Source organism: Salvelinus sp. IW2-2015, linkage group LG20 (genome assembly GCF_002910315.2).
Source record: "Salvelinus sp. IW2-2015 linkage group LG20, ASM291031v2, whole genome shotgun sequence".
In the NCBI taxonomy this organism is placed as follows: Eukaryota; Metazoa; Chordata; class Actinopteri; order Salmoniformes; family Salmonidae; genus Salvelinus; species Salvelinus sp. IW2-2015.
In genome coordinates, this window is record NC_036860.1 from 43999560 (window position 1) to 44012517 (window position 12958).

The window sequence follows — 12958 nt, forward strand, 5'->3', positions numbered from 1 at the left end:
AGATTCTTCAAAGTAGCCACCCCCAAACTTTGGCAGTACGACCACAGACCACATGTAACCACGCCAGCCCAGGACCTCCACATCCAGCTTCTTAACCTGTGGGTTCGTCTGAGACCAGCCACCCGGACAGGTGATGAAACTGTGGGTTTGCACAACCGAAGAATTCCTACACAAACTGTCAGAAACCATCTCAGGGATGCTCATCTGCTTTCTCGTCGTCCTCACCAGGGTCTTGATCTGACTGCAGTTCGGCAAAGTGAAACCGAATTCAGTGGGACAATGCTCACCTTTGGTGGCCACTGACACGCTGGAGAAGTGTGCTCTTCAAGGATGAATCCCGGTTTCAACTCTACCAGGCAGATGGCAGACAGCTTATATGGCGTTGTGTGTGAGCGGTTTGCTGATGCCAACGTTGTGAACAGAGTGCCCCATGGTGGTGGTGGGGTTATGGTATGGGCAGGCATATGCTACAGACAACAAACACAATGGCAGTTTGAATACACAGAGATACCGTGACGAGATCCTGAGGCCCATTGTCGTGCCATTCATTCGCTGCCATCACCACATGTTTCAGCATGATAGTGCACAGCCCCATGTCGCAATGATCTGTACACAATTGGAAGCTGAAAATGTCTTGGTTGGCCTGCATATTCACCAGACATGTCACCCATTGAGCATGTTTGGGATGCTCTGGATCAACGTGTACAACAGTGTGTTCCAGTTCCCGCCAATATCCAGCAACTTTGCACAGTCATTCAACAGGCCACAATCAACAGGCCACAATCAACAGCCTTATCAACTTTATGTGAAGATGTGTCGCGCTGCATGAGGCAAATGGTGGTCACACCGGGTGTGGCTGAAATAGCCGAATCAACTAATTTGAAGGGGTGTCCACATACTTCTGTATATATAGTGTATATGTGACCAACAGATGCATATCTGTATTCCCAGTCATGTGAAACCCATAGATTAGGGACTAATACAAGACTGATTTCCTTATATGTACTGTAACTCAGTAAAATCTTTTAAATTGTTGCATGTTGCATTTATATTTTTGTTGGGGGAATTTACCATGTCCTTGTTCAGCCAGACTCTGAGAAACATACAGTGCATTCAGAAAGTATTCAGATCACGTTGATTGAATAGTCTGGGCGAACGGAGCTCATGCAGGTTATTCTTCAGTGATTGCGCGTTCACCAGTAGAACGGAGGGTATAGGCGATTTATCCACTCTGCGTCGTAGTCTCGTCAGGTATCCCGCACGCCAGCCTCTATAGTGGTCTCTCCTTCAAGTGAAGTAGAAGTCTTCGTCCAATTGGAGGTTAGCTGTTCTGATGTCGAGAAGCTTTTTTCGGTTTTAGGAAACAATACCAGACAACGAGGCCGCAGGGGACGAAATAAGGCTTCCACTGTGTTGACTCAGGAGTTTGAGAACCTTGCTGAGAACCGTGAAAGTTCTGTGTCCGTCTCCGGAGCTGGCCTGGCCGTGTACACACACACTCTGGCGCACACACACACACAGGCGCTTACCCAACATGCACACATACTCTCACACGGTTTTGTTTGCGTCTCGAGAGCCTGCCTTACCGAACTGACACGTACTCACACATGTACTCACACACACACATACACACAGGGCTGAAATACTCGTCAGGGGACGGCGGCTGGCTGTTCACACAGCAGACTTACAGCACCCTGTGTGTGGGTGAGAATGTGCAGTAAGCCTGAACAGGCCATAAGTTAGGTCCTCGTCACAGGACCCACATAGTTCTCCCCTCTAACTGACTCAGACAGCAGGTACTGGGGGACAGGAAGGTGGTCTGACTCTGGGGCTCCACACTGAAGTAGTGAAACACTGAAACAGGGAGGACATGCATTCATTCCTGCTCTCCTTTTGCATGGGACTTATTTTATTGCCCTTCCTCCCCACCGTATTACTTCCAGTTCCCCCCTGCCTGAAAAAGCCTAAATTCAGATACTATTTCCAGCGGAGGGGCCTAGCGTATGAAATATGGATGCATAAAAATGCTGTGCAGCAGCTGAAGGGAGTTAACTGGTAGACTGTGAGAGGGAAAGGGAAAGGGGTTTGATATCTGTTCCCCTCCCCTCTCCTCCACTACTATACAGGGGTGGTGGTGGGGCGAGGGCATGTCTAAGGGAACCATTTCCCTCCATGAACTGTGTAGACGTTTCCCCCTCCATATAGAGCTTTCAGCATGTACAATACGCTGACCAGAAGGGCTCCTCTCATCCATGGGAACATGGGCTTTATCCAGGGAACTTCATTGGGAAGTACAGTGCACTGAGTGTACAAAACATTAAGAACACCTGCTCTTTCCTTGACATAGACTGACCAGGTGAATCCTTATTGATGTCACTTGTTAAATCCACTTCAACCAGTGTAGATAAAGGGAGGAGACAGGTTAAAGAAGGATTTTTAAGCCTTGAGACAATTGAGACATGGATTGTGTGTGTGTGCCATTCAGAGGTTGAATGGGCAAGACAAAAGATGTAGGTGCCTTTGAAAGCGGTATGGTAGTAGGTGCCAGGCGCTCCGGTTTGAGTGTGTCAAGAACTGCAACACTGCTGGGTTTTCATGCTCAATAGTTTCCCGTGTATCAAGAATGGTCCACCAACCAAAGGACATCCAGCCAACCTGACACAACTGTGGGAAGCATTGGGAGTCAGCATGGGCCAGCATCCCTGTGGAACGCTTTCGACACCTTGTAGAGTCCATGCCCCGACGAATTGAGGATGTTCTGAGGGCAAATGTTTTGTACACTCAGTGTATATGATTGTTTAAGGTTTGTACTGTATAGAAAGAGACTGTTTTGTTTAATGTTCCTAGGCTGATCCCTTCCTACTGAAACAGTTGTAAACAGAGTCAAGACGTATGTACATCTCAGTGGCATAGAATACACAGGTGTATAGAAGTGGAAGGACTTGTAAACCTGGCCCCTTTACTTTAAAGAGACCTAAAATGTTACAGAACCAAGCAAGTGGTTAAGGCAGCCAGAAACATTTGACTTGAAGGAACTTACCAAAGGCAGTTAGTTCTTCTTGCTTTGTAAACGGAACAGCTTGCCAAGTTCAAAACGAACCTGTTAAGCTCCTATTTGTGGCTCCACATCTGCGGAGGCCCTGGCAGAGGTTCACAGGTCCTAAGCCCAGGCCGGTGCACCGAGTCTGGGGTGAGGGGGCTAGATGATTGAACACAGCCCCGGCACCGGCTGCTTCTCCAGCCGCCCGGAGATTCCGAAGATTCCCCCCMAAAAAAACATGGTGAGAGAACAGTGATAACGGCATTAAATCTGAACCCCTCCTTAACTGCCTTCAAACACACAGTCCCAGAACACACAGGAGGAAATGTTTAGCCTGGCATGTGTATGTGTGTGCCTGCGTGCTGCGTGTCTCTATCTTCACTCCCGCAAATGTCCACCTGTGACAACCAAGCAAGTTCAGCCTAAATGGCCAATAACACAGTCAGGAATACTGGTCCTGGTCTGTGTCAGTAAGTAATTGAACATGCATTGCAGGAAAGCTGGTGGCACACATCCAGCACAGTAGGTGTTTCATTATGTGGAGATTATTGTTCCAGTTAAGTCAGGGATGGTAGTTGATGAGATGGTAAGGGTAGATGCTTGATGTTGTGGATGAACTCATACAGTATAATCAATCAAATAAAGCTCATTTGTTTGGATGAGTTCGAGCATCCCTACACAGACACACTTACAGACACACACGCTCTTGGTTGTGTGTTGCAAGGTGTGTGCCTGTGTTTGTCTGTATGTCTCTGTGTGTGTTAGCTGTACAGTGGTCTCCATGGATGAAGCAAGAATGAGCTGACATCTGGAGGAACGCTCCCTACCACCAGGTCTCTATGAATCAAACAGCCCAGCACAGAACAGACCTGCTCTCCTCTATGTCACAGAGTACTGAGCTAGCAGGGCCAGCTGATCTCATTAGTAATTGCCATTCATTGAGGTACTGCATAGATCCCCACAGTTATGTCATTCTAACACAACATGTCGCAAATTAACGGAATCTGTCTTACTGTGAGACAGTGTGGGGTACTGTAGTTCTCTGTGCCATACAAACTGCTGAGAATCAAGTCAAATACAACAGTGTGCAGTCACAATTGGCAGCACTGTTAGTGTTCATACTATCGACTTGTTCAATATGTTTTACATGCTGTGCTGTGGTGATTTTCATACGATGGTTACGTTCTCCGTCTTCAAAAGGCCAGACTTGGACAGAGGAGACTTGCTCTATTACAATATTTTCATTTAAACTCCCCTCCACCCCCTTAGTGTGTTTTACAATATTTCAGTTATAGCATTTGGTTTAGTAGTTCCTGTGGGATTTTCGGTTGCCACGACATCAAAGCCTGAATCTTATCTTCATTGTGTATTTTGGCTCTGATCACGGCTCCTTAGCAGGAATTGGAAATGAAGAGAGCTATGCCTTGAACCTGAAACAAGGCCTGTCTGAGGATAAGACAGCAGAAAATGTTTGGTTTAGTAAATTCCTGGCCTGCCTGGAATATCCAGGGCTGAGTCTGACACAGGCAGAGGAAGAAAGACCCCATTTAAAACAAACATGTTGGGAGGAGAAGTGGGCCTATCCGCCGCTGGGCCTGCCAAGTCTGGGCCTAATGGTTTAGGCAGAGGGCTCAGGTAGCTTTTATGTGGTGAAATCATTGACAAGGAAGTCCGCCGGGGCTTAGAGGACTAGTAAAACTTAATGATGAGTTAGAACGTCCATAGTGAAGTACTTTGTCCCTTTGGTTGTAAATCACAGGTCGTCCAATGTCCGCCCTGAAAGAGACAGGGATGCCTACAGTACAGTATGCCTGGCTATACTACCCATGCCAACACTGCAACCTACCATACTATACAACACTACTAGCCTGGATTTAAACTTGGTCCAAGTACAGTGCATTCGGAAAGTATTCAGACCCCTTGACTTTTTCAACATTTTGTTACGTTACAGCCTTATTCTAAAATTGATTAAATAAAAAAAATCCCTCATCAATCTACACACACTACCCCATAATGACAAATTGGTCATTGGTGGAGTGCTGCAGAGATGGTTGTCCTTCTGGAAGGTTCTTCTATCTCCACAGAGGAACTCTGTAGCTCTATCAGAGTGACCATTAGGTTCTTGGTCACCTCCCTGAACAAGGCCCTTCTCTCCTGATTGCTCAGTTTTGCTGGGCGGCCAGCTCTAGGAAGAGTCTTAGTGGTTCCGAACTTCTTCCATTTAAAAATGATGGAGGCCACTGTGTTCTTGGGGACCTTCAATGCTGCAGAATTGTTTTGGTACCCTTCCCCAGATCTGTGCCTCGACACAATCCTGACTCGGAGCTCTACGGACAATTCCTTTGACCTCATGGTTTGGTTTTTGCTCTGACATGCACTGTCAACTGTGGGACCTTATATAGACAGGTGTGTGCCTTTCCAAATTATGTCCAATCAATTGATTTTACCACAGGGGACTCTAATCCAGTTGTAGAAACATCTCAAGGATGATTAATGGAAACAGGATGCACCGGAGCACAATTCTGATCCTCATTAAAGGGTCTGAATACTTATGTAAATAAGGTACTTCTGCTTTTAGTTTTAATACATTTGCAAACATTTCTAAAAACCTGTGTTCGCTTTGTTATTATGGGGTATTGTGTGTATATTGATGAGGATGGGGGGGGTTTTAAAGGGGGGGAGGAAATCAATTTCTGAATAAGGCTGTAACGTAACAAAATGTGAAAAAAGTCAATGGTTCTGAATACTTTCCAAATGAACTTTATGTATTGTTTATAGGCACAATGGGCTACTGTGTGAAAACTAGACCCTTCATTGCTTCCCTCCAATGGAGAGTTCTTCTCCTGTAAATCCGCCAATATTCCCTCCATCCCTCACCGTCCTCCCGCTCTATGGGTTCCAGGTTTTTCAACAGTATTCAGGAAGTGTACTACTGCTCTCCCTTCCTCTGAGCAGAGCAATAATTACTGTATGGGGAGTGGTGCAAGGAGGGGGACAGCCTAATTGGTCTGAATAAAAAGCAATGTGTCAGGAGTCATACTGAGACAATGTGCTGCATGAAAAAATATTATGACAGCCCATTCAAGGAGATTTGTGGGGGTTAGCCTCCTGCCGCCACTCCTCAGACTCTTTACTACACTCTTGATTAAGGGACTTAACTTGACAGCTGTTTAAAGGAACCAATTTGGAGGGGAGCTTAATGTAACAAACAAACGTGCTCCAAACAAGAAATGCCTTATTATCCAGGCCTTATTATTGTAACATCTAAACACTCCCAGAAAATAAGAAGTGGTCATATGTTTTACGCAGTCTGATTGTATATCATATCAATTTGTTTCGGGGCCAAAACGCATGCAGGCATCTGTGTTGGCCAGCTTTCTCCTGGATCCTAACCTGGGTTCTCCTGAAGCTGAGATGGATTACTGTGTGGTAGGGGTACTGGGAGAGAGCCAGGGAGAAACTAGAAGGCTTGATATTAATTCAAATCAAAGATTGGATCAGTCTCAGAGCTCTTGCCACAAGAACGTCATTCAGCGAACAACAGACTGTGGGCAGTCATTAGCTTGTTAAAAATGATGCATTGAATGTTTGAAACTCCTGCTTAACAAACAGTCAGCTCCGTTTTTTCCAACCTGTCCTCTGTTTGAAAGGGGCCCAGCCTGGACCACGGTTTGGGTTTGCTCGCTGGAATGATAATTCAGTTCTCATGGAAGGTCTCTTTTTATTCCCGTCTTCCAAATCAGGTTTTTAGAGTTCACAGATACAAATCATTAATGGCAAACCATTAAACTTTTGGCTTTTTGGAGAAAACTGATCAAGAGTTTTGAACAGCATGTTGTTTCTATTTAGCCTTGGTTTATGGGATATACTGTAGAGTCGCTAAGGGCCAATGTGAAGGCAATTGCGTTAGATTATGTTTTCAGATAGACACGCGCTGTGAATAAGTGCAGCACAGTGTATCCCCAGTTATTGCTCAGAAAGAAGAGCTCTCATGCCAGGTTATCTCAACTCATTATCTTTATTTGTTTTACCTTGCATGAACGTTTGACCTCATCTTGTGTGTTCCTGTAAGCTGCTTATTAAATGCTGGCCGTGAGCAATAATTATGATCAGGTATGACATGGGCCATCCACTTTGTTTGGGTTTCCTCTTTTATAGGGCAGGTTGAGGACACTCTGCTTTCTTGTGTCTGTGACTGACTCATCAGCAGTGAGCTGTGTGTGTTTGTGTCAAATCAAAATCAAATTGTATTTGTCACATGCACCGAATACAACATGTGTAGACCTTACAGTGAAATGCTTACTTAAAAGTCCTTAACCAACATTGCCGTTTTAAGAAAAAGAGTGTTAAAGTATTTACCAAAATAAACTGAATTTAAAAAAATATATATATATATTATCTTCTGTGAGCTCAATGCGCAGTTTTCCTAGAGGTAAATCAGAGCAAGCTTGAACATTGCGATGTAGTAGGGAGTTGTCATCTCCAACAGGCCAATATTCTTTATATTTTTGTACAGAAAATGTGCTAATTAACTACAATTACCATAATCCATTGCCTGTCTACTTGTCCGGTTTGTGTGGGGCAGACACTGAGAGGGAGAGAATAGACAGAAGAACGTACAATCGAGAGGGATAGAGAGAAGTTGCTTTGCGAGGGATCGACCTGAAAATACATTTTCTAAGTGATTGATAATTGGTATTCAGTCATCATGAAAGTATCCCTTATTTACTTTGAAGAACTACTAAAGTTGTGCTTTTGTCAGACAACATAGGCACCAGCTTTGTAGAGATGAGATGATGACTTGGAATGAAATAATAAAGACCATAAAATAAAACGTAAATATTTTATTAAAGTAATCAGTAATGGGCAGCCACTACCGTCATGGGACTTCTATTAATTGTTTTATTCAGTGTTGTTAGAGCATTCAACCCACATAATGCATAGTGCATTTAATGTAAAACAAATAATAATCATTTGAAGCTAAAATCAAAAACGGTGATTTTATTTTTTAATCATCGAACTAAAACCAAATCGACCTCAAAAAACACTAATCGCTCAGCACTAGCATGCGTGTGTGTTTTTAAACCCTGTATGTGAACTGTTTTGTCAGTGCCCTGTGCTCTGCTGCCTCCACGGGGGGCAGGGGCCGCGGTCAGGACCCTCTTAACAAGCTACCATGTGTTGAGTCCTGAAGTACTCCATCAAACAGCTAGGCAATGACCAGTCAGTTGCTGTGTGTTTGAAACATTCCCCTGGCATAGGCCTCTAGGTCCTCTCTGTGTGCGTCTTGCTGCCACACGCTAGACTAGACTATCTGGCGTCTGATACAGGGACATCACCACCCAGTGACCTCACCACCCTTTTAACCTGTTTAACTAGCCAGGATCACTTACCCAGGCTCCTCTGCTCTCTAACCAGCCACAGGTGGACCTCTGACAGCACAGCACAGGGACCCAATTTCACCTTTGACCCCATGAGATATCCCCCCAATGTCTCCTCTCATACCTGAATGATCAGGTTAAGTATGGCTTAACAGCTATGGACCCCTTGTTTAAGTTAATTTACGGTTAGGGTTTGCATGGGACAGATGGGGGTTGCTCTATCGTGTCTGTTATCTGTTATTCCGTAAAAATGTCTCGCATACTTTCTAGGAGGCATGCTGTGAGCTTCCACTCTGCATGGCCCTGCCGTTGCACGAGCTGAGAAAATGTTTTTGAATGTAATAATGGGGAGTGATTTGCAGTGGACCAGCTGTCTGGGATCTGGATCAGGAGGGGGAGAGATGAGATGCAGAACCATGTCTGATCAGAGAGGCCTGGGGGCTAGACAGGGGAGGGGAGCCTTCCTCCCTCTATCCTTCCCTCTCTCCATGACCCTTGGATGTGAAAGACTTATGAGCATATCCATCATATCCTCTTTCATTATTTCTTTCTTTCTTTCTCTCCCTACCTCCCTCTTTCTCCATCTCTCCTTCTCTCCCACAGTGATCGGCATCATGTCTCCAGCTCTATCCCAGTCCCGACAGGAGCCAAGTCTCAGAGCAGTGTCTCGGCTGCGTCAGAGGTGGGATTCCCCACCAACACCAGCTCTCCAGACCGGGGCTCACTGAGGAAGAGGGCCAGCTCTGAGGCCGACAAGCAGAAGTACAAAGTCTCTCTTCCTCCCAGCTACAACACGGCCATGGCCATAGACCAGCCACAGGGGGGCCTGCCGCCGCCCTCCCCCTCCCTCAAACACATGTCCTCCTCCCTGGACGCTAGCATCGACCTGGCCAAGACTCTGGAGGTCCAGGCACAGCAGACACCAGCCCCAGGAGAGGAGGATGGAGACGGAGAGGTAGAGGTGGTAGAGGAGGAGCAACTGCCTTCCACCACCACAGGAGGCTCAGATTGCCCCACTCCGGCTCGGGACAGCACCATTGAGGAACTGGAGGAGGTGGCACTCACCAGCAAGCAGAATACCATGAACGGCTCAGTGGTGCCAGGCTACGGGCTGGCGGGGCCCACAACCGGGCTAACAGTGACCATGGCATTGAACCCAGAGTTGTGCTGCTCTGTGGAGCAGGCAGAGGAGATCATGGGGACTGAGGCCACAGGCCTGGGACTGGGGGACGGGGCCAGGCTGGAGGACTACCCCTGCATCCCCGTGGAGCACGCTGTGGCCGTGGAGTGTGATGAGCAGGTGCTGGGTGAGCTGGATGCCGCCGGCTTCGAGGAGTTCTCCCGCCGCATCTATGCACTAAATGAGAACATGTCCAGCTTCCGCCGGCCACGCAAGAACTCCTCTGAGAAGTGACAACAGGAGAGCAGGACCTGAGGGGAGGGCTGGGGTGAGGGCAGGACTGGAGTCACAGGACACATGAGTCCGGGACATGAACTTAGTGGAGAGGAGGGGGGGGTCTTGTGTGTTTTGGTGTGTGTGTCACTCCCTTTCTCCATGCATCAATAGAAATCAAACGTAGGAACTACGGTATTTGGAATGTGACAAATTTGCACTTCTTCTCGAAAAACATGTATATCAGAGGAGGCTGGTGAGCGGAGCTATAGGAGGACAGGCTCATTGTAATGACTGGAATGGAATTCATGGTACGGAGTCAAACACATCCAACATATGGAAACCACGTTTCACTCCATTCCATTTTTTCCATTGCAGCCATTACAATGAGCCTGTCCTCCTATAGCTTACCAGCCTCCTCTGATTTCTATAATCCTTTGAAATTAAATAAAGCAAATGTTTGTGGTTGAAACACTTCCGCAGGTTTCTTTTTTCAGGATGCATGGCAGTGCTGAGGGAGGGAGGGAGGGAGGGAGAGGGTGTTTGTGTTGTAACCACCTTTAAACACACAAAATGTATCCTTCCTCCCTTCCTTGAAGTAACCAGTAATCTAACATAAGTAGCTTGATGAAAGCTATAGAGTCTTCACTTGTACCTGCCCAGTCCTTGTGCCTGTCAGTAATGACTTCAAGGGAAGGAGAGATGAATTTGAACAGAGCCAGGGTCTTCAGCATGGCTGACAGAGGAAAGGAGGTACAGCAAAGACCTATCCCACCTCTGACCTCTGTCACCTGTTATTAGAAAATTGACCGGTCACTAGGCCAGGGCAGTATAGACCGTTGGCCCAATCAGATACTCCGTTACTGTTACGCCCTGCACCTCCAGGTCCAACAGCCGTCTATCCCAAGGGACCATGACATGTGGGAGGGAGGCTTGAGCTCATGGCACATGGCAGGGATACAGTGCAATTTCTCTGTCTTCTCCATACCCGGTTTTTCTTTTTTTACTATTTTAATAAGCCCCATTAATATAAGTATTAATATAAAGTCTAATAATTCACATATTATTCAATAGACCAAAACTATTTCCGGTGTGTACTTAGGGTTGCAAAGGGTCGGAAACTTTCCGATACATTTCTGCATTTTTTTCTGAAATTTTCCATGGGAATTTAAGCCCTGGAATTTGGGGAATTTTGTCTAAATGTATCAAAAAATGTAGCTTATAACAGTGAACCTTTTTTGTGGGATACACATATGGCAATTCTAGGTCTTGTGGCATATTTTGGTTAAACTATCCCCAATTCAATGGAATTGCAACCCTCTGCATGCACAGTGCATTCTTTTATCACATGTGCAGTGCACTCTTCCATCACATGTACAGCTGATTCTCAAGATCTTGTACACTAATGAGATGCTATTGAGCCCACACTACTATATGTGTCTGAGCCTAGGACTACATATTTTCTGGTAAGTTTTGATTACAATRCTGGGTGGGGTGAATATATTTTATATGACATACATGATTCTTTATTAACTAGAAAATATTAGCCTACAGCAAAGTGTGTTTTAAATCATTTCTAACTTGTTAACCATTTCTGCTAGTTAGTTTTTGCTACCATGTGGGTTTTAGCTTGCTTGAGCCTGCTAACTGAGGAGTGTTAATTCACCTGTTTCCATATATGTTTCATTTTAAAACATTTATCTTACAAAGAAGTTGTTTAATCTAACTGCTTAACTATTTATCTGTACATGGAATAGTATTTGGTTTTTGTTTTACAAATGTTTTTCTAATCTTTACAGGAAAATGCCACGGGCACTATCTGATGTGTGGAGACATTTCACTGCAGCTAATGTAGAAGAAAAAGCTGTGTACATTTGCAAATACTTTGCCAAATCATATGTGAAGAATGCAGCAAAGATGCAGAATCATCTGGCCAAGTGCATGAAGTTCCCTCAGCGCTCACAAAAAGCAACCTTTGACAAAAGTCCCTCTACTTCTATTCGAGGTGAAAATGATGAATCAGACACCTTATCGATAGCAACGGCTCATGGACCTCCTGGAATCAGAAGTTTTTTTTGACTATGGAGGAACGTAGTCAGAGCAATGCTGATGAATGTCTTGCTCGAGCTGTGTATGCAACTGGTTCACCTCTGATGCTCACAGGCAATGTGTATCGGAAGAGATTTCTGAATGTTCTTCGCCCAGCATACACCCCTCCAACCAGACATGCTTTATCTACTCATTTGCTGGATGCAGAGTTCAACAGAGTTCAAGTGAAGGTCATGCAAACCATAGAGAAAGCAGACTGTATTGCAATCATCTCTGATGGGTGGTCGAATGTTTGTGGGCAAGGAATAATTAACTACATCTCCACCCCTCAACCAATATTCTACAAGAGCACAGACACAAGGGACAACAGACACACTGGTCTCTACATTGCAGATGAGCTGAAGGCAGTCATCAATGACCTTGGACCACAGAAGGTATTTGCACTGGTGACAGACAATACTGCAATCATGAAGGCTGCTTGGTCTAAAGTGGAGGAGTCCTACCCTCACATCACATCCATTGGCTGTGCTGCTCATGCATTGAATCTGCTCCTCAAGGACATCATGGCACTGAAAACAATGGATACACTCTACAAGAGAGCCAAGGAAATGGTTAGGTATGTGAAGGGTCATCAAGTTATAGCAGCAATCTACCTCACCAAGCAAAGTGAGAAGAACAAGAGCACCAGATTGAAGCTGCCCAGCAACACCCATTGGGGTGATGTTGTCATGTTTGACAGTATCCTGGAGGGGAAGGAGTCTCTCCAAGAAATGGCCATATCACAGTCTGCAGATATGGACAGCCCCATCTAGAGGATCCTCCTGGAAGATGTATTTTGGGAGAGAGTGGTAAGCAGCCTGAAACTCCTGAAACCTATAGCAGTAGCCATTGCACTGATTAAGGGAGACAATGCCATCCTGTCTGATGTTCAGACTCTGCTTGCAGATGTAAGAGAAGAAATCCGTACTGCCCTGCCCACTTCACTCTTGCTCCAAGCAGAGGAAACTGCAGTTCTGGAATACATCAAAAAGCGTGAAGACTTCTGCCTGAAGCCCATACAYGCAGCATCGTACATGTTGGACCCCAAGTATGCTG

General features: G+C 45.6%; 1 protein-coding gene across 3 annotated transcripts in view; it reads left to right on the plus strand.

Moving 5' to 3' along the window:
• The window catches only part of LOC111981214 (UV radiation resistance-associated gene protein), a 148288-nt gene extending 138008 nt beyond the window's left edge, over window positions 1-10280 (plus strand). For all 3 annotated transcript variants that reach the window (XM_024012384.2, XM_024012385.2, XM_070449417.1), the window contains exon 15: window positions 9025-10280. In XM_024012384.2, coding sequence (XP_023868152.1) covers window positions 9025-9835 — 811 coding nt within the window. In that variant the 3' untranslated portion in view covers window positions 9836-10280. The remainder of the gene's footprint in view (window positions 1-9024) is intronic.
• Window positions 10281-12958: the final 2678 nt, after the last annotated feature.